The following is a 27,132-nucleotide window of genomic DNA, read 5'->3' as shown; positions in this document are numbered from 1 at the left end:
ATAAGAAGTTCCAAGTGTGGGAAAAGGCTTTCAGCCCCTTTCCCCCTGGCTCTGGCTCAGCGGCCCCAGAGAGCGCAGGAGGCAGGTCTGGGGGTGGACAGCGCTCAGGGCTTTCGCTAAGCACAACGCGCGTTAACAATCATGACGGTGCCCGAGGGTGACTCAAACAGGCTCTCTCCGCCCAGCCGCCGCAACCAAGTTCTGCTCGACGCAACCAGAAGTTTCCAGCCGAGCCGGCCAGTTGCTCTGTCTCTCCACCTCCTTCTCCTCCCCCCTTCGGCTCCTCCTCCGCCTTGCCCCTTTGCAGCTATTTCCAGACACTTCCACCCCCTTCGCTGCCCCCTCCCTCCGCCCATTGATTGATAAAGGTGCCGGCTTGGCCGGCTTCCCCGCCTGACTCTACAGTGCATGTCCCAGCGGCCGCTGCTCGAGCCGGAGCATGAGCGCCGCCACTCACTCGCCCGTGGTGCAGATGGAGGGCAGCGCCGAGCGAGAGCCCCTGCCGCCGGGATGGGAGGTTAAGATCGACCCACAGACCGGCTGGCCCTTCTTTGTGGATCACAACAGCCGCACCACCACCTGGAGCGACCCGCGGCTGCTGGCGGAGCCGTACAAGGTGCCCGCTGGGGAGCCACGGTGGGGCGGGGGTGGGAACTTTGTAGTGAAGGGCCCGGAGCTTGCTCCCTGCGCAGCGCCGGGCACGGCAGAGGGCAGAGCTGGGGCGGCGGGGCGAAGGGACGGGCTGCCGAGCCTCCCCATGGTACATGGCCATTGCGGGGGGAGGCGCAGCCGGGCTTCCCCTCGGTACATGGTAAAGGGAGCGGGGGGCAACAGGCCTTCCCCTTAGTACCTAAAATTCCGGGGGGGGGGGGGGGGTGGCCAGGCGTCCCTCCCCTCCCTACATGGCAAAAGCGGGTGGGGAGCTCGGCCAGCTGGCCCTCCCCTTGGTACGTGCTAATTTCGGGGGGAGATCGAGGGGCAGTGGCAGAGCCGCCTGCCCTCTCCCCAGTACATGGTAGTGCAGTGGGGGTGAGGGGCAGTGGCAGGGCCATCTGCCCTCTTCTCTCCTCAGTACATGGCAATGCAGTGAGGCCAGGAGCTGCCTTTTGTCTCTGACGCACTGCAGTCCTTTTTTTGTGCATTAAATCATTTGATACCTTAGCCCTGTAATGTTTATTTAAAGTTGGTTAAGTCCACCCAGCCTGCCTGGGGAGACACAAACTCTGATTTATTTTTCAGATGTGTATAGCTTAAACAATGGACATCACTAAAAAACCCTTCCTCGTCAAGGGTTTTTTTTTTTTCCTTACTAACTGCCTCAGTAATTTTGCTCTCTGGTTTTGTTTTAAAGCTTGCTTACAGGAAACCTATCTCTCACTCCAAATATGTCCATGTAAAGAGAAGCAGCTGAGAGTTAGAGAGCAGTCATGATTTTTCTAGGTGCCCTCATAAGTGAATCTTTAAAGTAAACATGTCTTGGTTTAAAGAAATGCTGAATTTATAATGTCCCTACATTTAATCAGAATTGGTGGTTTTTTGTTAGATTTAAGCAATAACCAGGAGAGACAGAGCTGGAAACCCCCTAGATGAACTAGGAAGTTTTTAAGAGCCTGGTGGAAAATAAGAGTTTGTCAGATGTTTGTTTACTTTGTTTCAAGTTCTGATATGCTAACCTTTGTCCCTGCCTTCATTTTTGACACCATATTACTGATGGTCATAAAACATTACTGTCATAGGACTAACACAGGGCCCAATTCTGCTATCCTTACACACTGAGTTCCAGAATTAGGCCTACATAGAACAGGGCTGTACAGAACTCTGCAGCACATCAGAGGAAAGAAAGCTCCCAATGAAATATGGAAGGTGCTGTTCAGGCCAGTGCTGAAAAAAGTTTGGTTGGGCTCTGTGTTACTGTATATTGGACTGATAGTCTGAACACCTGATTGTTTCTGCTGCAGAGAAGGTTCCTGACACTTCAGAAATCAGCTAAAACTTCCAACTGTTGTCCTAAAAATGGTGCAGTGCTGGTGGTCTGAGGCTTGTAAAGGTATCAAGTTACTGCAGAGCACCAAAGCAGTTCAGTGGTTCTCAAACTTTTGTACTGGTGACCCCTTTCAAATAGCAAGCCTCTGAGTGCGATCCCCCCCCCCCCCCGATAAATTAAAAACACTTTTTAATATATTTAACACCATTACAAATGCTGAATGCAAAGCGGGGCTTGGGGTGGAGGCTGACAGCTCGCAACCTCCCATGTAATAACCTTGCGACCCCCTGAGGGGTCCCAACCTCCAGTTTGAGAAGCCCTGAGTTAGATCATCAGGACAACATTCAGTTCAGACTAACCCTGCAGGTAACTATTGTTTCACCATTTTATCAGCACACTGGAAAGTCTTAGGGCCTTGTTAGTGGACAGTATTGTTGTCTGTGTTGATATATAAGCAGAAGCCCACTGTAACAACATTTATTTGTTTTTAAAATATATTTGAAATACATGTAAAATAGACAATTCTGTAGAGGTCTATAATGCATTTTTATAAACCAGCCCATGGAAAGTAATTTTTTTTTCTTTTCTTTGACCAATGATCACCATTTTTGGTGCAATCTGACACTCTAACCTTATTCATTAATGTAAATATTGGAGCTTCAAATACTAAATTTAACAGGGAATACTCTTTTAAATTCCTTAGTTTTAGAATGATAATTGAATAAAATTTGTTATTACACAGTTTGTGAATGCAGGTCATAGCTGAGAACTCAGAGTATGAGCAATGCAGTACTTAAGGGAAGCCAGAGGGACTGATTTTTCCTCTCACACTGGTGTGAATCAGGAGTAACTCTACAGAAGTCAATGGAATTACATGGGTATAGAACCAATGTGAAAGGAGATTCTCTGTATTTAATCCAGATTTTACAAAACAATTTTTTCATTTGTTTTCATTTTTGTAAATGTTCTTCTCAAATTCTTTGATGGGCATTGTTTAACTTAATGACAAAGTAAATTATCAAGAGGTAGCCATGTTAGTCTGTATCCACAAAAACAACAAGAAGTCCGGTGGCACCTTAAAGACTAACAGATTTATTTGGGCATAAGCTTTCGTGGGTAAAAAACCTCACTTTTTCAGATGCAGTAAATGATGTAATTTTTGTACTATTCTGAAGATCTCAGAAAAATATAAATCGGCCAGTATTAAACAAATAATATATAAACCACTTTAGATCATCTTCAGACAGATTGTCTGCATAGAGTAATGGGGTCCCAGTCAGGGTTGACACTACTGTAAACAAATAATATTGATAGATGTTTTGTGTAACCATAACACTTTCTTGAAGAGTAAAGAGTTCAATTTTTGAATGACCTCTGTTATAAATTTGCCATCTCTTGGGAAATTAACAAATGTCTCCTCTAACTTGTTTAAGATAAAAAGTCAGATTTAAGCTGCTTTTGATAATCATCTGAAAACAGGAAAATTTTGAATTATAGTGGATCAGAGTTCTTTCTTTGTGACTGAAACAAAATAAATTCCAGCCTTATCTGATGTGAAATCTGTGGTAATGGAAAGTAACTCCCTAAAACCTGGCAGGAAAGGATTATCTTACAAATCAGTTTGGAAGTAGTTTTGTGGGAAAATGTACAAGCGTCTATATAAAAAGAAGAAACAGTTGCACCTACCTTTGAAGAGATATTCTGAAACAAATTTTCCTAATAGGAAAACTTGGAAAATACACCGCTACCCCGATATAACGCTGTCCTTGGGAGCCAAAAAATCTTACCGCATTATAGGTGAAACCGTGTTATATTGAACTTGCTTTGATCCACCAGATCACGCAGCCCCTGCCCCCCTGGAGCGCTGCTTTACCGCTTTTTATCTAAATTTGTGTTATATCAGATCGCGTTATATCGGGGTAGAGGCGTACTGTCAAAACAGGCATTTACATGCTTTGGAACTTCTTATCAAGGTCAAGGTTAATGCTTCCTGAGAAGGAAAGGAAAATTGTTGATTTAGTGTTCTATTCTGTTCCTGACAACAGACACAAACTCCAATTGATTTCAATACAAGTTTTGCATGAATGGCCTGATAGGGCCCTTGGAGTGTGGGCCTGAATTTAGAATTACCTATTCAAATTAGGGGGCAGATTCTGGCACCTTCACTCTGATTTAAGTAGCATTATATTTCACTAGTAGTCCTATTGATTTCACTGGAACTATTTGTGGAGTAAGGTCATAAAGGTTTTAAATTCTGGCCCTCAAGGGATATTGTGTGTCCCTAAATAAGAATTCTGAGCTGTCAAATTTGCTACTTAATTGGCATAATTTAACAAATAATCTCTGGCTTTTACATTCAACTGTAAATACAAAAAAATTTCTGGAGGGGCATTAATTATGATTCTTGTGTTCATGAATGACTGAGATCAGACTTTGTATGTAGGCAGGAGGAGGAATACTTTCAAACAGCTTCCTTGTTTTCTCCCTCATTTACCTAGTACTATTCAAATAGAAGAACAAGTTTTGTTTTGTTCTCAAGGATGAGTTGAGGAGTATAAGAGCTGAAATGTTCATTCTTTACCCTGCTACACTTGGATAATTCAAAAGAGACAAAATGTTTTCTGAGATTTCAGTGATGCCCTGTTCTTTTGAAAAGCTCATAAAAGCAGATAGTGAAACCACTGACTGTGGATCACCCTGGTATTGGTGCTAAAACATCAGTTTAAAATTATCCACATCCTCTTGATGATAATTCATCCCTTTGTGTGACCTGTGCAGTGAAATTAACTTAAAGGACTACAGCAGTGAAATGGAACACGAAGTGTGAAGTCATTTTGTAGCTAACTGAATAATAACTTTTGTGAGACCATTAGTGATAATGAAGCCCCCTTATTTCTGTCATGTTGGGCATGATTCTCCTTTCATTTATTCTGGTTTTACACTGGTGTTACTTCATTGATTTCAATGGCGTACTAGACCTATTATCCCTTAAACCCCTAATCCGGGCCCCCTTTAAGTCAATGGAATAAGGCCCTTGATTACCAGTTAACTGTGTAGTACAATACATGGCAGCAACCACGTGAAGATGTTCTGGTTATTTTCATTATTTACTGTTGCTCTCTTCCCCCATATATATGAAGAACAGACAATATGTTTATGCAGTTTATTAGGTTTTGTGGGAGGAGTGGTGGTTGTAGGTAAGTCTCTCAACTTTAACAGTTTATGGCCCAGTTATTTGTATGGAATTTGTATGGAATGGAATGTCAGAATGGATTAGGGACATTGTCCGGAGATCAAGAAATATAAAATCTCCAACTAGACTGAAGTGAACAGAAGAAATGTTTTTGGTAATGACTGAAAAGCATTTAGAGTATTAAGGCAAGTTCTTTAACAGCTATTTTCTCCCAGGATACTAACTACTAATTTATTGAATGAGTTGCTGGTACTTTCAATAGCGTGGACCACATAATTTATTACATTTCTACTAGAGAAGTGTTTTCCAACAAATGCCATTGCTTTTCCTTTAGTTTCTTTGTTATAACCATCTTCCCTTGGGCAGGTATGTCATTTGTTTTCCTGAGTAATTAATGTCATAACTCAGCATGGCTTTTGCCAAGATTATTTGAAATGGTGGATCAGTCTACTAAATTGTTCAGTGGGAGCCCCTGAACTTTTGAAAGTGGAAATGGACCAAATTTAGCTGGGGAGGATGGTTTCAGGGAAGGGCTTGAATGCTTTCAGGAAAGGGAACACATAGACAAGGCTTAAATAAGTGTTAACTATAATGCCCCCACTCCTGTGTATTCTTTTTACATGGACTACTCCCCTTTGATGTTTATTTTAACTAAAGATGGGTCACAGGTGTTAACTGCAGAGAGATTCACTGAACGGATATGAGGGTCATCAATGGCTCAGAGACATAGTAGGTTGGGGATTGTGGCTATCTTTCAGAGTTAGGAATCCCTAGATGCCTGTCGCATTGAATGGCATCTGCCATAAAAGTAACGCTTCTGAAAGCGGCCCTTCTAGCAAAGAACTCACATCATTGGACAATGCTGATTTCCTTGAAATGATGCAAACAAACTGCATTGCTTAGAAAGACCGACAGGTGTATGCAGCTATTCCCCCAGGTGCTCGAATTACCAAAGTCTCCCACCCCACCACTATAATTAATTTCTGATTGTATTTAACTTTCTCCCTTCAATTCCTCATCAAACTCCAATCTTGGTTGACTAGACCCATGCATGGGTGTTTTTTTCAAAAATGCTCAGCATTGACCTAACACTTTTCCCATTCAAGTCAATGGTAAAATTCCCACTGACTCAAATAAGAGAAGAATTTGGCCGGTGGTAAACAGTTTTGAAAATCCCACCCACTGGTTCTGCTTCTCTGTTGCCTTGCACCTCATACCATCTCTTACTCCAGTCAAGGTAAGTGCACAGTGGTTGTAAAATGCTACCAAATTTTATTTTGCAAGCGTTTTACACTGAGTTTGCACTGGTGTGAGTGACTACACAAGGCAATGGAGAATTAGGGCAATGAAGATCCACAGATTCACACCTCCAAGGGTGTAGAAACTGTATTTTTTTGAAATCCCTAAATTATACATTTTGGAACTGGATTAGTAGTGATACACTCTCTTACCTACAGGTGTAGGAAAGATCTGTGCCAGTGTTCCTCCTAGTGAGGAGTCTTGTCTTTAACACCTACAACTGATGCACAAGCATGACTGTTCATTATGCCTATGTGATAAACAGCATTGTATTTGATTAGACAATAGTAAACCAGGTGTAGAAAAGTTTGGGGTGGAGGGGACCTTGTGAGATTAATTAGTCTATCGCTCACACTGAGGCAGGACCGAGTATACCTAGACCGTCCCTGACATACCTGTGTTTCTTTCTAACATAGATACCTATCGGAAATGAGTTTTGATGGACTAACAGTACCATTCTTCTATGTTATTAACCCCCTCTTCACTCCTCTTCCGCGGCCTCAGTACTACATTCTTGCCCTGTTTTTACCCCAAATTACACCTCCTGATTCTGCTTCCAAAGAAAATATAAAAATAAAAGGGGCTGCAAGCCCGAGAGGTGTCTAAAGAGAGGCTTTTTTTGCAACTGGTGCTAGGGAAATCTTATCAGTCAATAGGGTGCGGCATAACAAGTGTTTTTACAGTGCGGAAAAATAATCTATGTGGATGAAGTGCTATTTTAGGAAGTGATACCAGAGGACTACCCTATGCACAATTAAATCAAGATGAAAATTCAGGCAGTAGAGATGTCCTGTGAAGTGAATGACTGACTGGTCACTTGTTCGCATTTGCTTTCCTTTCATGAGTGGCAGCATGTTGCTGCTTCTTGAGATTCATACCATCACCTGTGCTCTGAGTTCATGGGACACAGCCAGTATTTGGAACACAGAAAACAGCCACCTGCTTCTTAGGGAAAATAACGTAATGAACAGAAGTAGCTTGGTAGAGCACGTTGTCATTCTCATGATCTTTGGCAAGAAAACTCCTGTTGGCAGCGTCTTAGTGGGCTTTACTTCAAATTTTTCCCTCTCTCTCTTTGTGGGTGTGAGTGTTTTCTCAGAACATGTTCAATTCAGCCCAACTGACGCAATCTTCATGCAGGCCAGCTCCTACTTATGGACATAAAGGGCAAGTGTCTTCATGTTCTGTGGAAGGCCAGGATGTGATAGCCTAACAGGAATCTGCTTGGTGAGCAAGAAAATTATAGCTATAATTCCTAAGATGAGATTAGGTCATAGTACACCAAGTTATGACTTTACAGCTAGAAGCATTGGTCTCTACTTTTGAACTACATAGAACTTACTCATGGTTAGATTGTTTCCTCGCTTTTTTTGATCCACATCAGCATATTGTCACTATCCATCAGATAGCGTATACATTAATGGAATACTTACAAGGTATATATTAACTACTTTGGTTAACAGAAAAACAAACAATAAGCCTTATTTGCCTGCACATGTGAAAGGCATGAAATAAAACCCCAGCATTAAACAAATAAAACATTAAAAGCAAGCAGCCTGTTCTATAAATAATGATGTGACTGATTTGATGCCTTATTAAGACAAATTCATGAAACTAAACATGTTCATGAGTTATTCTATCTTTCTTCAGTCATTAGCTAATGATGCCTCCCTCAGTATATATGAACACTGACTGTAAGTGAGTGAGAGAATATGAAAATCCTGAGTAGGTGAACTTCTGAGTTACAGCAGTAGAAGCAGTATGCTCCAGTGGATTGAACACTGGACTGGGACCTAGGAGATGGTAATTCTGCTCTTAAGAGGCTATGTGACCTTGGTGAAGTCAACTAACCTCTCTGCCCCTCTTACTCACCTTTGTAAAATGCTCTGAGAACTATGAATAAAAAGCACTTTGTAAGTACTTATTATTATTAATCCATGGAAACATAGCATCGCTGAGGAAACTGGTTAGATTAAAGCTTTCAATTAATATTTTAAGTAAATTACTGTTGACCAGTGGTGCCTAAACTTTTCCTTTGAGGGGGCTGGCCCAGGCCCTGCTGCCCCCCTATGGTGGCACGCCCCACAGTTTGGGAAACATTGGTGTAGACAGTCTGGGGTGTACTGATTTCTACTTTTAATAAAGACTCTTAACACTGATAAGTTAGCTATCTAGATCAATTGTTATACAATTTGGGGGGAGAGGGGGAATATTGGTTTGGCTATAACTTAATTCCAAGTGGGCAAGCAGTCAGGATTTTTTTGAGTTGGAGCCACTTCCTATAAGGTAAAAATATTCTCATGTAAATGGAACTGGTGCATCCTCCTTAGTTCAGAATATGAACTACTATTATCATCATATAATGACACTTCTGTTTGAAAGTGGAATAGACTTATGTACAAAGAATACTAGGTTACTAAAATGTCACAATCAATTTTGGCAGGCACTTTTCAGTTTATTTTATATTGTTCTCCTGACCTGTGGGACTCCTGGCTCCCTGAAAACATGGGACCAGATCCTGCAACTCTCACTCATATGAAATAGAGCTTAATCCTGTGTTCATGGACTTCAGTGGGTGCCAAAGCAAATCCATAGTCTCCCTGAAGCCAGTGGTGAGGGTTCCAGAGCGGATTCAAGGTCTGCATCATAACTTAAAACTTTCTCCTTTGGTGACCCTATAAGAGAAATCCCAGTGGTTTCTGTGAATGTTCATCTAACACAGACACATACAGTACATACATTTCCCCTTAGTGCCTATCTGTTTCAACCTCTCTGTAAGAGCTATGGAAAAGCTAAGTATTATAATTAATATGTAAGTCTTAGAGGACCTCTCTTCTTTAGAACACAGCTTAGGAAAATGTTACTGGCCGTGTGTTCTGCAAGAAGCAAAAACGTTGCTTTTCAACTTTTTTCCTGTAGATCCTTGTAGCATTGTACATTTTGGAGTTCAGTCCTACTCTTCTTACTCATGCAAATCGTTTCCGATTTAAGAGACCTGCTATAATGACGTGTGTTATAGTTTGCATCCAGCATATTCTGGAAAATTTCAACATCTGTTGATAGAACAATATGGAAGAGTAAGGAGTGACTGAAAGCTCAGGCATGACCTCAGGATTTGACTAATTATGATAATTTTGGCTTCTGAGGAATGCTCTGAGGAATCAGTTTGATGTGTTGGCCTTACCTCATCCTCCACACCAGGAAGAGAGGGCTGGTGTGTAGAGACTGTCGTCATAAGGATTCTTTCCCTTCCGTCATGCCCTGCTTGCTGAGGGAACTCATTTAAAAGCTGGGAGTAAGGTTGAGAATCTTGATGTCACTTCTGACCATACCCTCCCCATCGGAAGCCAAGAATAGGATGTGGTGGCATGAAGCATTTGTGCTTGCTGCACTTTTATTTATCCTGGTGATGACCTCACAGCAGCATATGCCCTCTTCGCCAAGAGGTGTGATAATTGTAATTGCCCTTTAGCAGAGCTACCCAGCACTATGCATCTCTTTCACTTGCAGCTTGTTTGAAATGCAGGAGCACATTTTCCTTGCTGGTTAGTGCAAGCATTATATGATCATGATTGCTCAATGTTCTTTAATGTGGTTGCCTATAAAGTGGTGGATTGACTCTAAATTGCCACTGTTGATTTTAAAGCCATTTATGATGTAGGCTTGTGACGTTGTGCAGTCTATATGGTTTTATAAAAATATAAGTGAATATAATGTAACTGGGATATGCTTCATGCAAAAGGTCTCTTGTAAGGTATCATTACAAAGCTTATAATCTACTGAGTGTGATCATCCCATTTGTATAAATGTACCACTCTTGTATCTAAAACTAGAAATATAAAACATAACTCTGAGGGCCTATTGTAATTATGTAAAGTGTGGGCCATTAAGGATGGTTTGGAATCTTGATGACTCCCATTGTCTGCAGATGGCTGTATACCTGTGAGTCTTCCTGTATATGTGTGTGCTGGCAAGTGAGTAATGAAGTCTTGCAGTGACATGTGATCATGTCACCTGAACTGGAATCCATCTTTAACCTGGTGCTTTTCCAGTGAGGGGGGGTGGAAACCCAGAGGGACAAAGAGTTCCCGCCTTGTACAAAAGATATATAAATGGGTGGAAGAGAACAAGGGGGAGAGGAGCCATCATGAAGAATCCCCTAGCTATCACCTGAGCTGCGACAAGAGCTGTACTGGGGAAAGAATTGTGCCCAGGCCTGGAAGGTGTCCTGTCTGAGAAAAAACTTACTGAAGCATCTCTGAGGGTGAGATTATCTGTATTCAGGTTGATTAGGCATAGATTTGCGCATTTTATTTTATTTTGCTTGGTGACTTACTTTGTTCTGTCTGTTACTACTTTGAACCACTTAAATCCTACTGTCTGTATTTCATAAAATCACTTTTTATTTAGTAATTTACTCAGAGTATGTATTAATACCCGAGGGAGCAAACAACTGTGCATATCTCTCTATCTGTGTTATAGAGGGCGAACAATTTATGAGTTTGCCCTGCATAAGCTTTATGCAGGGTAAAACGGATTTATCTGGGTTTAGACCCCATTGGGAGTTGGGCATCTGAGTGCTAAAGACAAGCACACTACTGTGAGCTGTTTTCAGATAAACTTGGAGCTTTGGGACAAGTGATTCAGACCCTGGGTCTGTGTCTGGAGCCAGACGGGAGTGTCTGGCTCAGCAAGACAGGGTGCTGGAGTCCTGAGCTGGAGGGGAAAACAGAAGCAGGGTTAGTCTTTGCACATCGGGTGGCAGCTCCCAAGGGGGTTTCTGTGATCCAACCCGTCACAAGGCTATATTTAAAATCTCTGAACCACTTTCTGAAGGGTTTCTGCATTCACATTCCACCTGCTTTTCAGGTCCGTCCCATCACATATAAGAGAACAGATGGTCAGGTTTATTCTATGCCTTTAAGACCACTGTTGGACCTTACTTTTTAACCTTCCCTTTTATTAATTTATCTTGGCCTCCTCTATTTTTAGTTTTGAGATGATTTTTTTTAAATTATAATCATTTTTTTAAAGTACTAAATGTTAATTTGCCCATCCACTACTGGGGATGGGGACTTTATCAATATTATTATTATTAAAAATAGTTGCATACTCTGTGGCACATTTTACCTTTGTAGCAGCGAGATGAGAGAGCGATTCCTTTTAGTCCATTATGCAGCATTGGTGCATAGGACTTGGATTTCTGCTTGCTTTATTTGAACCAGAAGGGTCATGGACTAGGTTTTTAATCTCATTGTATTTTGTTTAATCATTTCTTTTTATACATGTGTCTTGAATATGGACTCTGGCATGTGTAAACATCCGTGTTCAGACATTGTTTATTGTAAGGCAAATAGCACATAAGAACTGATTATAAAAAGTACTGACAAGCATGACTTCTTCCTAAGCTGAACCCTGAGACTGAACATCCTTTAGAGGGGTTCCCATGCTCTCACCGTCATGGTACTACAGTGAAAATTCTGTCTCTTCCCCCATCTCAGTATCCTAGCTGTGATGTTGTTCTTTTAAATATGCTAGAAGATTCCTGTGTGTGAGATGAGAAACTTCAGCCTTTTGTGCATAGCACTGTGAATTGCAATTTCAGAAGATCCTTTTTGACTTAAAAACCCAGTTATTGAAATCTCTGTTCTCTTTTAATCACTTACTATGATTTTGAACAATAATTAAGGATACGATTCTGTCACTGATTCCATGACTTTCCGTGACTTCTTTTGAGACAGCCCCAGGGCCGCCAGAACCACTTACCAGCAGTCAGCCCCCAGGCCTGCTGGAGCAGTGATCCCGGAGTGGCTGGGGTTTGGTCAGCCCCCCTGGGGCTGGAGCGGCTGCAAGCTCCAGCAGTGCTCTGTTCGTCTCCTCTCCCTACCCCCCCCAGGGTATTTTTAGTAACAGTCAGGGACAGATCATGGGCTTCTGTGGATTTTTGTTTATTGCCCGCTACCTGTCCCTGACTTACTAAAAATACCTGTGACAGAATCTAACCTTAATCATAATAAAAGGCCAGCTGTGCAATGGAACCAAAATCAGTTTGCAATGATTTAATTTTTAAAAGCCTGCTCTCTTTCTGGGATAGTGTCTTGACTCCCTCTGGACAGATTTTAAATATGTTTTTTACATACATATAGATTTATTTTTATGTTTAAGGACTTCTCTTTTCACTAAGAAAACCTTTTATTTCTAGAGCTTCTGAATTAGAGGAATAATCAAGGATCTGATGAATTTCACATTATCATTTAGATCTCATCTTATTTACTATGCTAAGGTCCAAACATCAACGAGAGAACAGAATTGGACCTAAAAGTAAGTAGTTCGGGGCAGATCATTCTATCAGCAGACTAGGGTCATGAAAATTCAGAGTTCTGTGCTGGGTGCCTAATCAAGAGAGGACTGATGCCTCTGGCATCATTGTTCCCTTCCCTATACTGCACAAAAGCCTTTCTGTAGAGATGACAGAGAGATTCAGGTCATCAGGTGTGGAGGGGACAGATGGCAGCAAATCATTTCACCTCTCAGCCTCCCCTCTACCAACCCTGCAGTAAATTCCCCCTTCAGTTAATATTACTAAAGGCTATGGAGTTGTCACTTAGCATGAATTCTGGGGGCATCAGAGAGAGGACAGGAGAGTCCACAGTAGAATGAAGCTTTGCTGCTATCGGGCCATTACAAGCAGAAACCAGGACAACGGCTGAAACTTCAACATTGATGGTCCTTAAATTCATTCTCCACAAATGTAAAAGAAAACAGCAGCTGTGAAAGGAATAAATGCAAACAGATTTTGGGTCCATTGTATATCTGGGGTGAAATCCAGGCTCTGCTGAAGTCAATGACAGACCTCCTATTGACTACAGCAACGCCATGATGTCACACTGGACTTTATGGTTCAAAGTGACAGTAGATGCTCATCTCAACAGAATAAATATTTAAATAATTGAGTTTTTAAGTGGAAGAATCCTTTCAAATTGTAATTCAATTGAAATAAATGAGAGTTGGTACTTAGCACCTTCCAGGAGTGCTCAGACTCTTGTAGGATTGGGCCCTTAAACTGGTACCTTTACCTAGAAGAGGTATCTCATCCTTCTCTTCAAAGTGCCTTTTCCAACAGAATTTACATGGAAAGATCTTGCATAAAGGACTAATGTTTAAAATTCTCCTGCATTACTCTGGATGTGAGATTGCACTGGCAATCGTAGACCCTGAGTGGAGGGCCAAACTTGGGGGCCATATTGCAAGGGCTGATCTGTAGTTACGGTTTTATCGTGTATTGTGGTAAGGAGTGTGATTTTGGGGGGTTTTGTTTACCTGCATAGTTATGCTTATTTTGCTTCACCAAACCACAGTAAACTACTGGTATAAGCACTTTTATACCAGTAGAGCTGCATCTACACTAGAGGGTTTTTTTTTCCATTTTAACGATGCCAGTTTAGTTAAAGCAGCAAACTTAAGCATAGGCAAGGCCTTATTAACACAAGGCCATGCTAAGCTACTGAATTAGCTGGTTGCTGATACCACAAACCATGCAAAGAGATTTTGGAAGACCACAGGGAAAAGGGAGTTATTTTTTTTAATGTAAATCCATATTTATTTTTATATGAAAAGAAAGTGTTAACTATGTTTGCACCAGGAACAATAGCTTCAGACCAAATTCAGCCACTTGTATTGTAAATGATCTTCTAGTGTTTCTAGTTAATTCAAGAAAAGACATTATTTACAGTTTGCTTGTACTTTAATGATTAAAATTTTTTTGTAGTGGTTAATTATTTACATGCTGCTGCTATTTGTTGACAATGCTAGTTTAAAATTTTATAGCAATGTGTATATCTTTTGTTTTGACAACTGAGAATTACTACCATTTAAAAATCACAAATCAGTAATAACAAGGTTTTAAAAAGCTTTCTGTAATCAGTTTTTAAAAAAACTGAAATTAATGCACTCAATTTGATGATTTCTAGATGTTGAACAAATGTTAAGCCTCCTAATACCGCAGAGACAGGAAATTGTTTTATAGACCGGGAAACTGATAAAGGATAAAGGGAACTGACTTCGTGACACACAAGTCAGTGGCAGTTGGAAAACCAGTTACATCAGTAAGATTGTGATTGCAGCTAGTTACGTAGACTTCTTGGTGATGAATCATACATCACATTTTACTTTATTATTATCCGAGGTGCAGTTGCAAGGGCAAGTCAGAAGCATAGGGAGAGATGAAAAGTGGGGAGGTAATGAAATGATAGGGATAAAATGAGGGAGGGGGAAGAGAATCTGGACTGAAGAGAAGATGCTGCAGCTGTGTCACTGTAGCACTTCAGTGTAGACACTCCCTATGCTGACGGGAGGGTCGTTTCTCACATCAGTGTAGGTAATCCAGCTCCCTAAGAGGTGGTAGTCAGCTTAACAAAAGAATTCTTCCATTGACCAATCACTGTCTAAACTGGGGGTTAGGTCAGCATAGTTACATGTCTCGGGCGTGTGGATTTTTCATATCCCTGAGAGATGTAGCTATGCAATGGAAGTTTCCAGTGTGGACCAGCCCGGTGTCACCGACTAGTAAGCTTAAATTAGTATAAATTAAATGCTAAAAAGAATAATCAGGATTATAAAAAATAGTTGTAATTGGATGACCTTCCTTATGTTTGTGATCTATGTAATTCACAACTCAGGCTACTTCTGGAGGCAGAGGGGAACAGAGAATTTTGTTGCTTTTGTGGGAGGTGCTCAGATACTAGTGTTGAAGGCCGTATAAATACCTTCCTAGATAGATACATACATACATACATATACCTAGCTACAGTTTTTATAATTGACCATGAAGAGAATTTGAGTACAGGGACTAACTACATTCGTAATTTTCCACAAGATGTACTTACATTTATTTACAGCTGTAAATATAATGACAGATTACAGGAGTACAGTTCATGCTGTTCTGTTTAAGGTGGTGTCAATGTTTCCATTATAAACCCTATTTTCAGGGTTTATAAGCGTGCTATAAAATTTCACTCCAGGCAAATCTTGGCATTTTTAAAAAAACCACACACACATGCCTCTCAGCCTCTTTGTTCTTGGGCTAGTTGTTTTGCATTTCCAACCAGGGCCTGAGCTGTGGAGGCAATGATTTGCCAGATAGCTGAGATGGTTCACAAATTTAGGCAGTCTAAAGGGCCTGAAAATAAAATGTGTAGGACCCTAACATGATCATCTAGGATGAGATAAATCCTATGGAGGGTGGTAGTGATAGAGGAAACCTTCACAAGGATTCACCTCATTCCAGATTGCTCTGCTGGGGGTTGGAATTGAGGTTGCAAGGCCCACCTCCAAACCTAGCAGACTTCTGAGATACCAAGGAAGATTTTGCCTCTGTACCGGCCCCTAGCAGCTTCCTGATAGGGTGTCTCAATTGGAGCCTTGCCAACAGGGACTGCCCTGACATAAATATTTCATGGGAAAGATCCAATACATCTTCAGGAGGCATCTTGTTTGGGGTCCTCCTAGCCCACCCAGGCTCTAACTCAGGGGTAGGCAACTTATGGCCAACCAAAGGCGGCACGCGAGCTGATTTTCAGTGGCACTCATACTGCCCAGGTCCTGGGGGGCTCTGCATTTTAATTTAATTTTTAAATGAAGCTTCTTCAACATTTAAAAAATCTTATTTACTTTACATACAACAATAGTTTAGTTATATATTATAGACCAGGGATCGGCAACCTTTGGCAGGCGGCTTGCCAGGGTAAGCTCCCTGGTGGGCGGGCTGGTTTGTTTACCTGCCGCATCCGCAGGAAGTGGCAGCTAGCACATCCCTTGGCCTGCACCGCTTCCCGCAGCCCCCATTGGCCTGGAGCGGCGATCCGCGGCGAGTGGGAGCGGCGATCAGCCGAACCTGCGGACGCAGCAGGTAAACAAATCAGCCTGGCCTGCCAGGGTGCTTACCCTGGCGAGCCGCATGCCAAAGGTTGCCAATCCCTGTTATAGACTTATAGAAAGAGACCTTCTAATAACGTTGAAATGTATTACTGGCACGCGAAACCTTAAATTAGAGTGAATAAATGGAGACTCGGCACACCACTTCTGAAAGATTGCCGACCCCTGCTCTAACCTCTCCATAGCACTGATCTCATACCCTGTGGGTCATCTTCTACAAGGTTCACAGGAGGAAAGGACAATACCACAGAAGTGGACAAACCTCCCTTCCACTCTAGAGTGGGGAGAGCTGCAGGAGTCATCCCAGCTGGGGAGTATAATTCAGGTAGACATATCTAGCCACCCGTAGATCTCTCTATGGCAGGGGTTCTCAAACTGTGGGTCAGGACCCCATTAAAATGGGGTTGCCAGGGCTGGCTTAGACTTACTAGGGCCTCAGGCTGAAGCCTGAGCCCTACTGTCTGGGGCCAAAGCTGAAGCCCGGGATCGAAGCCCAAGCGCTTCAACCCTGGGTGGTGGAGCTCAGGTTACAGGCTCCCTGCCTGGGACTGAAGCCCTTGGGCTTTGTTTCCCCACCCCCCGCCCAGGGCAGTGGGGTTCAGACAGTCTCAAGCTTCAGTCCCCCCTCCTGGGATCGTGTAGTAATTTTTGTTGTCAGAAGGGGGTCATGGTGCAATGAAGGTTGAGAACCCCTGCTCTATGGTAAGGGAATTTTCTTCAGAAGGATTGTGTGGAGCAGCTGCTGTAAACCAGGCATGGAATCTAATGACTCAGCCTACTCAGCAAGGTGTTTCTTCCGAGCACTGAATCATCTATTTTCCTGACTGCTAGGCAGCATGGTTGGCTTCACTCACTTGGCAGAAATTCTGCTTTGCACATGGCTTCAGTTGCCACTTCCTGACTGTTCTTGATTTTTCAGGTAAACTCAGTTTGCCGACATAAGCATATGTCCCTCCAGTGCCTAGAAGGGAATTGCTGCCAGTAGCACTAGGAACACTGTTGATCTAGATTTATATTTGCAGGGGAAATCCATTGATACAGCAGGGATGGTGAATTGGTGAAGGGGACCTAGTTGTTTGTACTAAGAGTCCAGCAGCCCCAAGACCATCTATATGCAGGTGCTGATTCTGTTCTTGCATCTGTTCAAGTCTGAAATAATAAATAGTTACACTAATATAAAACCATTGTGAGATCAGAATCAGACCCATAGTCTTTAATTGTATGTAGAAGATAACCTAAAATTATTTTTCTCTGATAACTTTCTGGGCCTGGTTTTCATTTCTGACTTCAGTGGAATTTCTCTTAATTTACACCAGTGAAAGAAAATTCAGGCTCTCTGACTCAAGCCCCTTCCCTCCTGGAAGCACTTAATATACACCTTTACCCCGATATAACGCTGTCCTCGGGAGCCAAAAAATCTTACCGCGTTATAGGTGAAACCGTGTTATATTGAACTTGCTTTGATCCGCCGGAGCGCGCAACCCCGCCCCCCCAGAACGCTGCTTTACCGTGTTATATCCAAATTTGTGTTACATCGGGTCGCGTTATATCGGGGTAGAGGTGTATGTGGTCTCATTAACTTTGTTAAAAGAATATAATTTATTCTCTGCAATTCTATAGCTTACTGAGTTTCTCAGTACTCGTTGTTTTAAGGAGACACTGGCATATGGGAGGCTCACTCAGTGTCTGATTGGAAAATAATTAATTTTCATTTAGTGAATTGGTCTGCTTACATATGACTGTGCTACGTATCTAAGTAATTTTTATGGTTACAACAATACTTAATACTACAATAGAAATGATAGAAATCCTATTATGTCCTCTTATTAAACTCTCCCTTTACTGAATAATGACATTACCCTCTGTGTGGTAGAGTGCCTGTTACATGATCTTACTCAAATACATCTGGAACTTGGCCCTTAGGAGGGCCTCAAAATAGAATGACAGTTGCAGGAAGAACTTTATTAGAGGACTTATGAGGGAGCTTGGTACAAACCACTTCCATCTTATGCAGAGTATTAGTATAAGCATAATCCTGCACCATGTAGACTTATCTTCCATTCCCTTTGTTAGATTTCCTTTTGGTATCCTCCCTTTATTACTCTCTTCTTTTGTTATTCTCCCCTTAGCAGCTATTGCAACTGAATCACATTTAGCAGAAAGCAGATACATTTTTCAGTATCCAGCATCAAGAACACTAATTAAATAGTCATTGGAAAGAACAATACTGACGAACATTGCTTTTCTGATAATCTCCTGTTTTCTTGAGGATTTCTTTGTCTATAAATGGGCTTGATTCTAAAAGTTGCTGAGGGATCTCTTTCTGATCTCGCACTGCTGTAAATCAGACATGTCTCCACTGAAGTCAGTGGAGTTACACTAGTATAAAGCTTCTGTGTCAGATCAGAATTGCAATTATGAAATGTGAAAAATTTGGATATGTTTAAGCTTAAAGTTGCTGTCTATCAGACGTGAAAACTTAAAAATATCCCTAGATAAATAATTTGTTCATCTTTTTTTCCCTCCTGCACACAATTCTGAATGATTAGCAGCTGTAGTTATCCTCTGCATTAGAATGTGATACCAGTTGCTCATGCAAAGGAATTTAATTAGAAATAAAGGAAGTTTTAAAGTTCTGACATACAGTTCTTTCATTGCTTTGAAGATGGAGGTTTAAGATTACTTGTTCTTATGAGTTGCATTGGTCCTAACTTCTAAACTTTTCCCATGTGGTGTTTTTAATTTTTAGGAGGGCCAGTCATCAGCAAATGGTCCTTCTCCAAGGCAGCCACAAGTAAGAGAAGGAAGCATGGGATACCCTCAACTTCGTGCTGGCTACATCGCTATTCCAGTTATGCATGAAGGTGCTGAGAACAGACAGCAGCACCCGTATTACTCTGTTCATCAGCCTGGCATGCAACGATACAAAGCAGAAACTGTGCCCACCACAAAGCGGGCACAGTCACCTTTAAGGGGGGCCTATGCCCACTCGGAATCCCCTGCTAGAGGACCAGCTGAAGCTGCTCAGACAGATAAACAATGTGGACAGACAACAACAGCTGCAACAGCCCAATCTCCAGCCTCACATGGGCCTGAGGTAACTTGTCAGTAGTGCTGGGGTGTGTTTTGCATTACTCTCCAACATTTGTGACCTAAAATGGCATTACAGCTGATTTATCCCTCAAAAGTCCAAAATTACCATAGAATTACATTTCCCCCCCAATACTTTCAAAATATTAATACAAACATAAAAATGCACTTTTTAATGGTTCTGCTGACAGTCACTTCACTGTAAATGCTTTACATTTTATCTAGCATCACAGTGTCTCACTCACAAATGACTGTGCAGAAAGAATTGCACATAGATTGATTCTGTCTCTTGTCTCAGAAACAGAGGCATATAAAGCCCGATTCTCCTCTCACACTGGTTGACTTAATGGAGTTATTCCTGATTTACACCATTGTAAATGAGAGCAGAACTGAGCCTACGGTGTTCTGTGACATAACTATGAAACAATGTAAGTGACAAAGCTAAAAACAAAACAAACCAGACAAAAAATAAAGGCTGCTATTGTTTAGTTGTTAATAAATGAGACCATTTTAGAATCCACCAAACTGCACTAATTGCAGCTGAATATTTTTAAAGTGCATATTATTTTTAAATGTATATATCGTTTGAATTCATTCTAAAAAAAGCTTTAAAGATGAATCGAAAAATAATTTTTCTGCCTATGCCCTTTACTAATTTGTTACTATATATTCACAAAGATTTTTTCATAAAAAAGATTCTGCTTGCTTTGTATCTCAGATGTACCAGACTTGGTTTCCTATTTTCTCTGGAGAGCCAGAGTTGAGATAATATCCTCACAACAGACTGAAACCTGAGCTTGAGTTTTCCCAGCCCTGAGTTGAGTGGGGAGTGAATGTTGAATCTGAGCCATATTACATCTTTTAACTGAGTTTGTACTCAAATAGTGGCAGAATTCACTCTTCATATGATTGGCCCATATACCACATGATTTTAAAATTCTGTGTTTTGTCCCTGAAGCCCAGAGTGGCACATGATAGAATAATGAACCAGCTACTGGGTTTTGGGTTGTTGTGTTTTGTTTTTTTTTGTTTTGTTTTTTGTTCAGTGTGGCCAGGACCCCTAAGCCATATTTGTGTAACCACTTTGGCCAGTCCTCTTTCCTCTCAGTACTTTGTGCAAAAGGACTTCCAAAAGTATATTGCCCCATGTAATGTTGATGACACTCAATGTGCATGTCTTCCAAGCAGTATCCCTTATTGTAGCACTTTGGGTCAGCTGTCCAGATTCTCAGAATTCCTTGATACAAACAGTAGTTGATAGGGATACACAAAAACGGTGTGGCCACAAACTAGAGTGTGTAACCTGTAACAAGAGAAGGCAACTGTGCCTTTAAGTGTGATGTCGCCAAGGCCTTATTTTCCTAAAATATCCAGTTAGTGCAGTTCCACCGATAGTACCAATGGTGGAAGCACTGGTAGACAAGGTGCCACCAGCATTTTAACTGTCATGTTACTTAGACTCATTCTGAGCAGTGTTCAGACAACAGTGCATTAAAATGCTAAGACCACGTTAGTATTGCTATCACCAGTGGAGCTGCACCACTGGGAAATTAAGGAAGTCATTCTAGCATTCACACCCCTATCCTAACAAGATACAAAAGCACAGGAAGAAGTCCTAGTGTGGCAAAGGCAACATTGTTTATGTGACTGGGTTTTTTTTCCCCTTCGTTTGCTTAACTTTTTGCCCCACATCTAACCAGTTTAAACAAGAACAGAGTTTCAGATAGAGTGATTAAATGTCCCCTCCCTCCTCAGGGAATGCTGCAGCTCAGGTTTCACCTATTACAGTGATGCTTTCTCACTAGTTCTGCAGTTGTCCAGCAAAAAACAGGGAAACCAAATCCTGATGTGCAAACAGATTCCACCACTACTCCCCACTGTCTCTCCCTATTTTTGGGGGGCAGGGGGGAAACAAATGTTAAGGCTGCCTTTCAACATATTAATAAAATAAAAATGTGAAACAATTAACACTAATTAATAATCTTGTTTTTACAGCAACCTCATTCTCCTACAGCTTCTGACTCACAGTCAGTTTCCCCTCAGTCATCAGGTAGACCCAGTGCAGGAAGCCATCAGGTCCGTCGAGGTTATATTCCAATTCCTGTGATCCATGAGGAAAAAGGCCTCAGGCAACCATCACAAGTATATCATCAAGCACAGAAGACACACTACCCTGCCCAGCAAAGTGATTACCATGTCCACCAGCCAGTGTATCACAAAATTCAAGCTGATGAGCTGGAGCCCAAGCCAGCACGAGAGCAGTCCCCATTCAGAATGTCTCAGAAGGGTTCATCAAGTCGTGAAAGTTCACCAGCCAGAGTTACTACTCAGATACAGTCCCCGGTTCCCATCAGAGTACAGACAGTTGTGGACAGACCCCAGGTATGTGGGATGAGCAGAAAAATCTGATTTTTCTATAGTAATTGTGCTTTGTGTTAATAATGTTAAAGATCTGGATTATACTAATAAGCACACAAAATTTCACACATGTAATTCCAGCATCAGACCCTCAGCTCATGTAAATCCAGTTTACACCAGCTGTGAGGATCTGGCCTTCAATATTGTTGTTGACAGTGCCACCATGTTACTGAGGCACTATATTCTCATCAAAACTAGCATTTCACACAATAGGGTGCTAAAATCCTCCTTCTCACATGGGAAACTGTCAAAATTAGAGATTAAATGAAAAAGAAAAGTTCAGGGATACTCTGAATCAATTCTGATTGAAACCCAGAACCGGATTCTCTTTTCACTTGCACCCTATGTAAATCAGTCAGTGGTGTAAGGGAAGTATACATTAGAGGCAAATCGGGCCCATGGGCTTTATAGTAACAATGCAACTTTGTCTCATTGATCATTGATTACAGCAGCAAATCCAGAAAGTAACCATTATTTATCATGATGAAAGGAGATTGGTAAAATCTACTCTACAGTTTGTTTCTACATACAGTACTTTCTCTAAACTTAATTCATTCAGGGACAAATTGTCCAATTCTGCAATTTGTTCAAGACAGTGAAATTCCACCACACAGACAGTCATTTTCTATAATATAGTACCAGCGTATAATATCCTAGACAAACTCTAAAATATACTACTGTTTAGTGCTTGTCATCCAAAAGATTTCACAACATGTTACATTCACTAGTTAAGAATCACAGCTTCTTAGTCAAGTGGGTATTATCATATCCATTTTCCAGATGGGTAAACTCGCATAGTAAGACACAGGACTAGAAACTAGGAGTGCTGACCAAGATTAGCGCTTACTAGACGACAGTGCTTTTTACATGCCTTTTCTGAAGCATAGTCACATGACAGTCAGAGTGGTGTCTGATTTAGTGAAGGGAAGACTACATTTTGATTAGATGCATTTCCTGAAAAGAGCTGTATTTGTTTGATTTACAGTCAGCAATTCTGGAACAATACTTGGGGTCAAATTCTGCCCTCAGATACAGTTGCTCCCAATAGCTGAAGATAGAATTAGGCCACTTGTACTGAATATAATTAACATGCAAAATGTAAAATAATATTAAGCTTCCTACTGAAGCCACAAAGCAAGGACATTTTGAGTCGATTTGACTTCAGCATTAAACACAGGTTGACTTATTCTAGGATTTCCATCACTTAAATCTGTAAAATAACCCTAAACCTCTCAAAGGTGGGCTTTTCCCATTGAAGTCAAAGGGAACAGAATTAGGAGCCCTTTTGAAAATCCCACCTAGAACATGAACAAAATAGTTAAAGGGGGTTGGGGGAATCAAAACCCAGAATTAATGACATGTACTAAGTTTCACTGCTTGCTTTGTTTTCGTTTTCTTTTTTTTTAGGGCCAAACCTTAAGGCACTTAATTAGACTTTATCCAGTCTTTACTCAGGCAAAAATACTGTCCTCAGTGCATATCAGCTCTGAAAATTGGCCCATTTACTTAGGTGCCCTACATCAGTATTTAAGCACCTAACCTTAGGCACCTATATCCAGAATAATTGGTCTAAGAGACTTTCCCATTGCCACATCATGAATCAGTGAAGGAAATGGGAAAAGAGCTCTGACTCTCGTGACTCCCAATCCTGTGTCCAGACCACAAAGCCTTGCTACCTTTGGTTTTTATGGCAATACATTGTAATTTGTTTTGATGCCCTTTTGTCTCATTCTGACAATTCTACCTTTGTAGTGCTATCTCTCATATAGATACATTGTAACAGGTTTTGCATCTTAATCTCCTGTTGTAAGCACTCCACAGCAGAAACGCTGTCAATAAAATAAATGTTACTAAAAGGTTAAAGATCTTGGAAGGTTACTTTCAAGTCAAATGAACAGAGACAAGAAAGTGCATAGACTGTTAAAACCTGACAACTCCTACACTTCCAGAAAATGCTATCTCAGGCTGTGGCAACACTACACACCTTACAGCCGGGTAGCTGCAGCACTGCTAGTGCAAACACTCTAAGCCAATGAGAGAGAGCTCTCCTGTCGACTTACTACTCCAGCCCCAGCAAGGGATGGTAGCTGTTTCGCTGTCCATGCTGGCACTTAGGTCAGTGTAACTTACGTCATTTAGGGGAGTGGCTTTTTCACACCTTGAGTGACTTAACTTATTCCGACGTAAGTGGTAGTGTGCACATAGCGTCAGTTTGTTAGAAATTAAGAGTAAAATTTTGACTTTGTTAAAGTCAATGGCAAAACTCCCACTGATTTCAGTGGGGTCAGGATTTCACTCTAAGGGCCCAATCCAGCAAACCCCCTTTGCTAGGGCCTCTCATTGAAATCTATTGTTTCAACGTGAGTTCAGCATGAGGAAAGCTTGTAGGACTGGGCCTTAATATCTTCGAACTGGTTTGTATAATAATCTCTAACAACTTTACTTTGAAAGGCAGTCCTTTGAGTAGTATTTTTCAAACAGCAAAATGCAGCAGTCCTCTGGAAGGATAAACTGCATTCAAAGTGTTGTTTTTCAAAGTACAGGAAACTAGATTTTAGGTAAAATTTGACTAAAACATCTAAAACCAGGGCACAAGAGAATGGAATAATTTCAACTTTGCAGATAAAAAATTTTAATATTGAGACTACATAGAATAAGTCACTGATTCCTCTTGTAAAAGTGACAGTATTCTACAGTAGTGTTCTAAATAAAATACTCAACACTAATCTATGGTCAGGGATTGTAACTTCAGTGTTGTAACTATTCAAGGTTTTGCATCATAACTTGATAGAAGCTAGGCAGAGGTATGGCCAGGCAGCTCTGACTGCTGCCTCGACCCAGAGCGCTGGCTTTGCAGCTCCCATTGGCTGGGAACCACGGCCAATGGGAGCTGCAGGGGTGGTGCCTGCAGGTGGAGGCAGTGTGCAGAGCTGCCTGGCCATGCCTCTGCCTAGGAGCTGAGCGAGGGGGATGTTGCCATTTTTGGGGAGCCCCCCAGGTAAACGCCACCCAGAGCCTGCCTCACCCCGTCCTGTGCCGCAACCCTCTGCACCCTCCCACACCCAAACTCTGCTGCTGCTGAGGTGGGGACGCGCGGAGGCAGGTAGGGAGCCTGCCGGCCCTGCCCCACCACCCCCAAGTCACAGGTCACAGTCCGTGAATTTTTGTTTACTGCCCGTTACCTGTCCATGACTTTTACCAAAAATACCCATGACTAAAATGTAGCCTTAATTATAGAATATGAGCTTACTAATTTCTTGTAGCTGAGATCCACCAGATTCCTTCCTGCCCTTGGTGCACCCCCCTCCCTCCCCCCAGGCCCTATGCTGAGTTGAGATTGGGGGTAGATGCATGGCCCAGGTCTTGCAGAATGGATAGGGGGATTCTGTGCTGGCCCATTGCAGTCCATGTCTGGGCCCACTGCACCTCCTAAATGATGCAAGGGGATTGGATCTGAGTAGGAGAACAAATCTCCCAATGAAAAGACCAAGTTAAAGCAAATGACCTTTGGAAATAGTCTTAGGTTGGTAATGGCGATGTTTGCATTGGATTTTACCAGTGCTAGTTGTCTATTAAGAAGTTGGTGTTAATACTGATATTTTAAGCAGCATCTTTCAATTAAGCCTCAGTATGATGGAAAAGATTTGAGACCTAGATTTTTCCAAAGGGACTAGTGATTTTTAGGTGCCTGAGTTTTTTTGATTCCTGACCTGAGACACCTTAAAAAGGCCTGATTTTTCAGAGCATTGGTGCTCATCACATTCTGAAAATCAGGCCTGTTTAAGGTGTCTCAAATTGGGCAGCCAAAATCACTAGTCACCTTTGAAAATCTTTTGGCCTGACAATTGTAATTTTTGTTTACAACCAAGTAGCATTGTTTTCATGTCTCACAATAATAAACTTTTCTCCTTCTTCAGGCTTCTCAGCAACAAATCCCACCCCAAGAAACACTACATGAAAGCATACCTGAAAACAAGGCAAGCCCATCAGGAACTGAGATGCCTTCATCTTATATCCCAATTCAAGTCTTTCACAAAGAACCAGATTCTAAACCACCACCACAGAAACCTCCACCCACTGCAGAAAAGATTGATGAAAAGGTTGATAAAAAGATTCCCTGTCCTGCTGCGAGTGCACCTCCACAGGAATGGCTTGCTTCTGAAGAAACTTCACCACAGAAGATGATGGAAGTGGAAGAGACCCAGAAGCATCCTGGTGTCTTGAAAGTAGAAGCAATTCTAGAGAATGTTCAAATGCTTGAACAGGCAGTTGATTCTTTCAAAGGCAAGAAAAATGACAAAAAATATTTGATGATTGAAGAGTATTTGACCAAAGAGTTGCTAGCCCTAGATTCAGTTGACCCAGAGGGTCGTGCAGATGTGCGCCAGGCCAGGAGAGATGGTGTAAGGAAGGTCCAGAATATTTTGGAAAGACTTGAACAGAAAGCAGAAGACGTCCCAGAGGTAGTTCAAGTTTATGGACTTCAGTCAACCTTGATGGAGAATAATAAGCCACCACAGGAAATCATGGAGATTGATCCTGTGGCGGACAAAACCAGGAAAGATACAAGTAACGAAGATGCCAAAAAGGAAACCAAAATGGAAAGGCATCAACCTGAAACTAAGGAAGAAGTATTTACCAATCTTGCCAGCACAACAAACACAGTTAATAACCCAACTGAACCATAGCCACATACTGAACTTTAAAGCTCGCAGACTTTATAACTTGAAGTGTGTTTTAAGTGAATTTTAAGTTGCATGCATTTCAGAAGCTTTTCATCAATTGGTTTTTAAATCAACATAGCAGCTTGGGACACACACTTGCCGGGGGGGAGAGGCTATAAAGAAAATGATGCATTTATCCTATATTCTTACACTTTATAAAGAGACATGTTTCAAGAACGAGTCTTGTTCTTAAGATACTTTTGTGCCAGCTGGATGCAAAAAATGCCTCTGGGTTAACATTGATACATGTTGTATTTTAATGTTTCTTCTGCAGGTAATTTTTGTAAAATCAAAGCCCTGCCTCACCAGAATATCAAACCCTTCTACAAATGTAGCCACTCTAGCAAGAATATTTTATTTTTAATGTTCATAAATGGGCACTTTAAGTAAAGATGCATAGAAAGCGTGTAAGAAATTGTAGAGCTATTTATATGTGTGAAGGACTTCAGTGCTATATTTTAAAAGGGAAATAAAATAATATAGAAATCTGA

The 27,132-nt window shown here is 41.5% G+C and overlaps 1 protein-coding gene across 1 annotated transcript; it reads left to right on the top strand.

Moving 5' to 3' along the window:
• The first annotated feature begins 372 nt into the window (after window positions 1–372).
• On the top strand, window positions 373–27,132 carry BAG3 (BAG cochaperone 3). The gene is made up of 4 exons (XM_034776814.1): window positions 373–616; window positions 19,159–19,506; window positions 21,495–21,881; window positions 25,835–27,132. Exons 1-4 carry the CDS (start codon window positions 440–442, stop codon window positions 26,603–26,605), a joined length of 1,683 nt encoding a protein of 560 aa, XP_034632705.1. The 5' UTR covers window positions 373–439; the 3' UTR covers window positions 26,606–27,132.

Source organism: Trachemys scripta, chromosome 7 (genome assembly GCF_013100865.1).
Source record: "Trachemys scripta elegans isolate TJP31775 chromosome 7, CAS_Tse_1.0, whole genome shotgun sequence".
Classification (NCBI taxonomy): domain Eukaryota; kingdom Metazoa; phylum Chordata; order Testudines; family Emydidae; genus Trachemys; species Trachemys scripta.
Note: the sequence above shows the minus strand (reverse complement) of the source record. Positions and strands in the feature narration are given on the sequence as shown.

Excerpts from the sequence above, each read along its gene's own strand:
- BAG3 (XM_034776814.1), top strand. The coding sequence starts at position 440 with ATGAGCGCCGCCACTCACTCGCCCGTGGTGCAGATGGAGGGCAGCGCC. Across the intron at positions 617-19,158 it reads TGCTGGCGGAGCCGTACAAG|GAGGGCCAGTCATCAGCAAA; the intron begins GTGCCCGCTGGG and ends TTTAATTTTTAG. Across the intron at positions 21,882-25,834 it reads CAGTTGTGGACAGACCCCAG|GCTTCTCAGCAACAAATCCC; the intron begins GTATGTGGGATG and ends CTCCTTCTTCAG.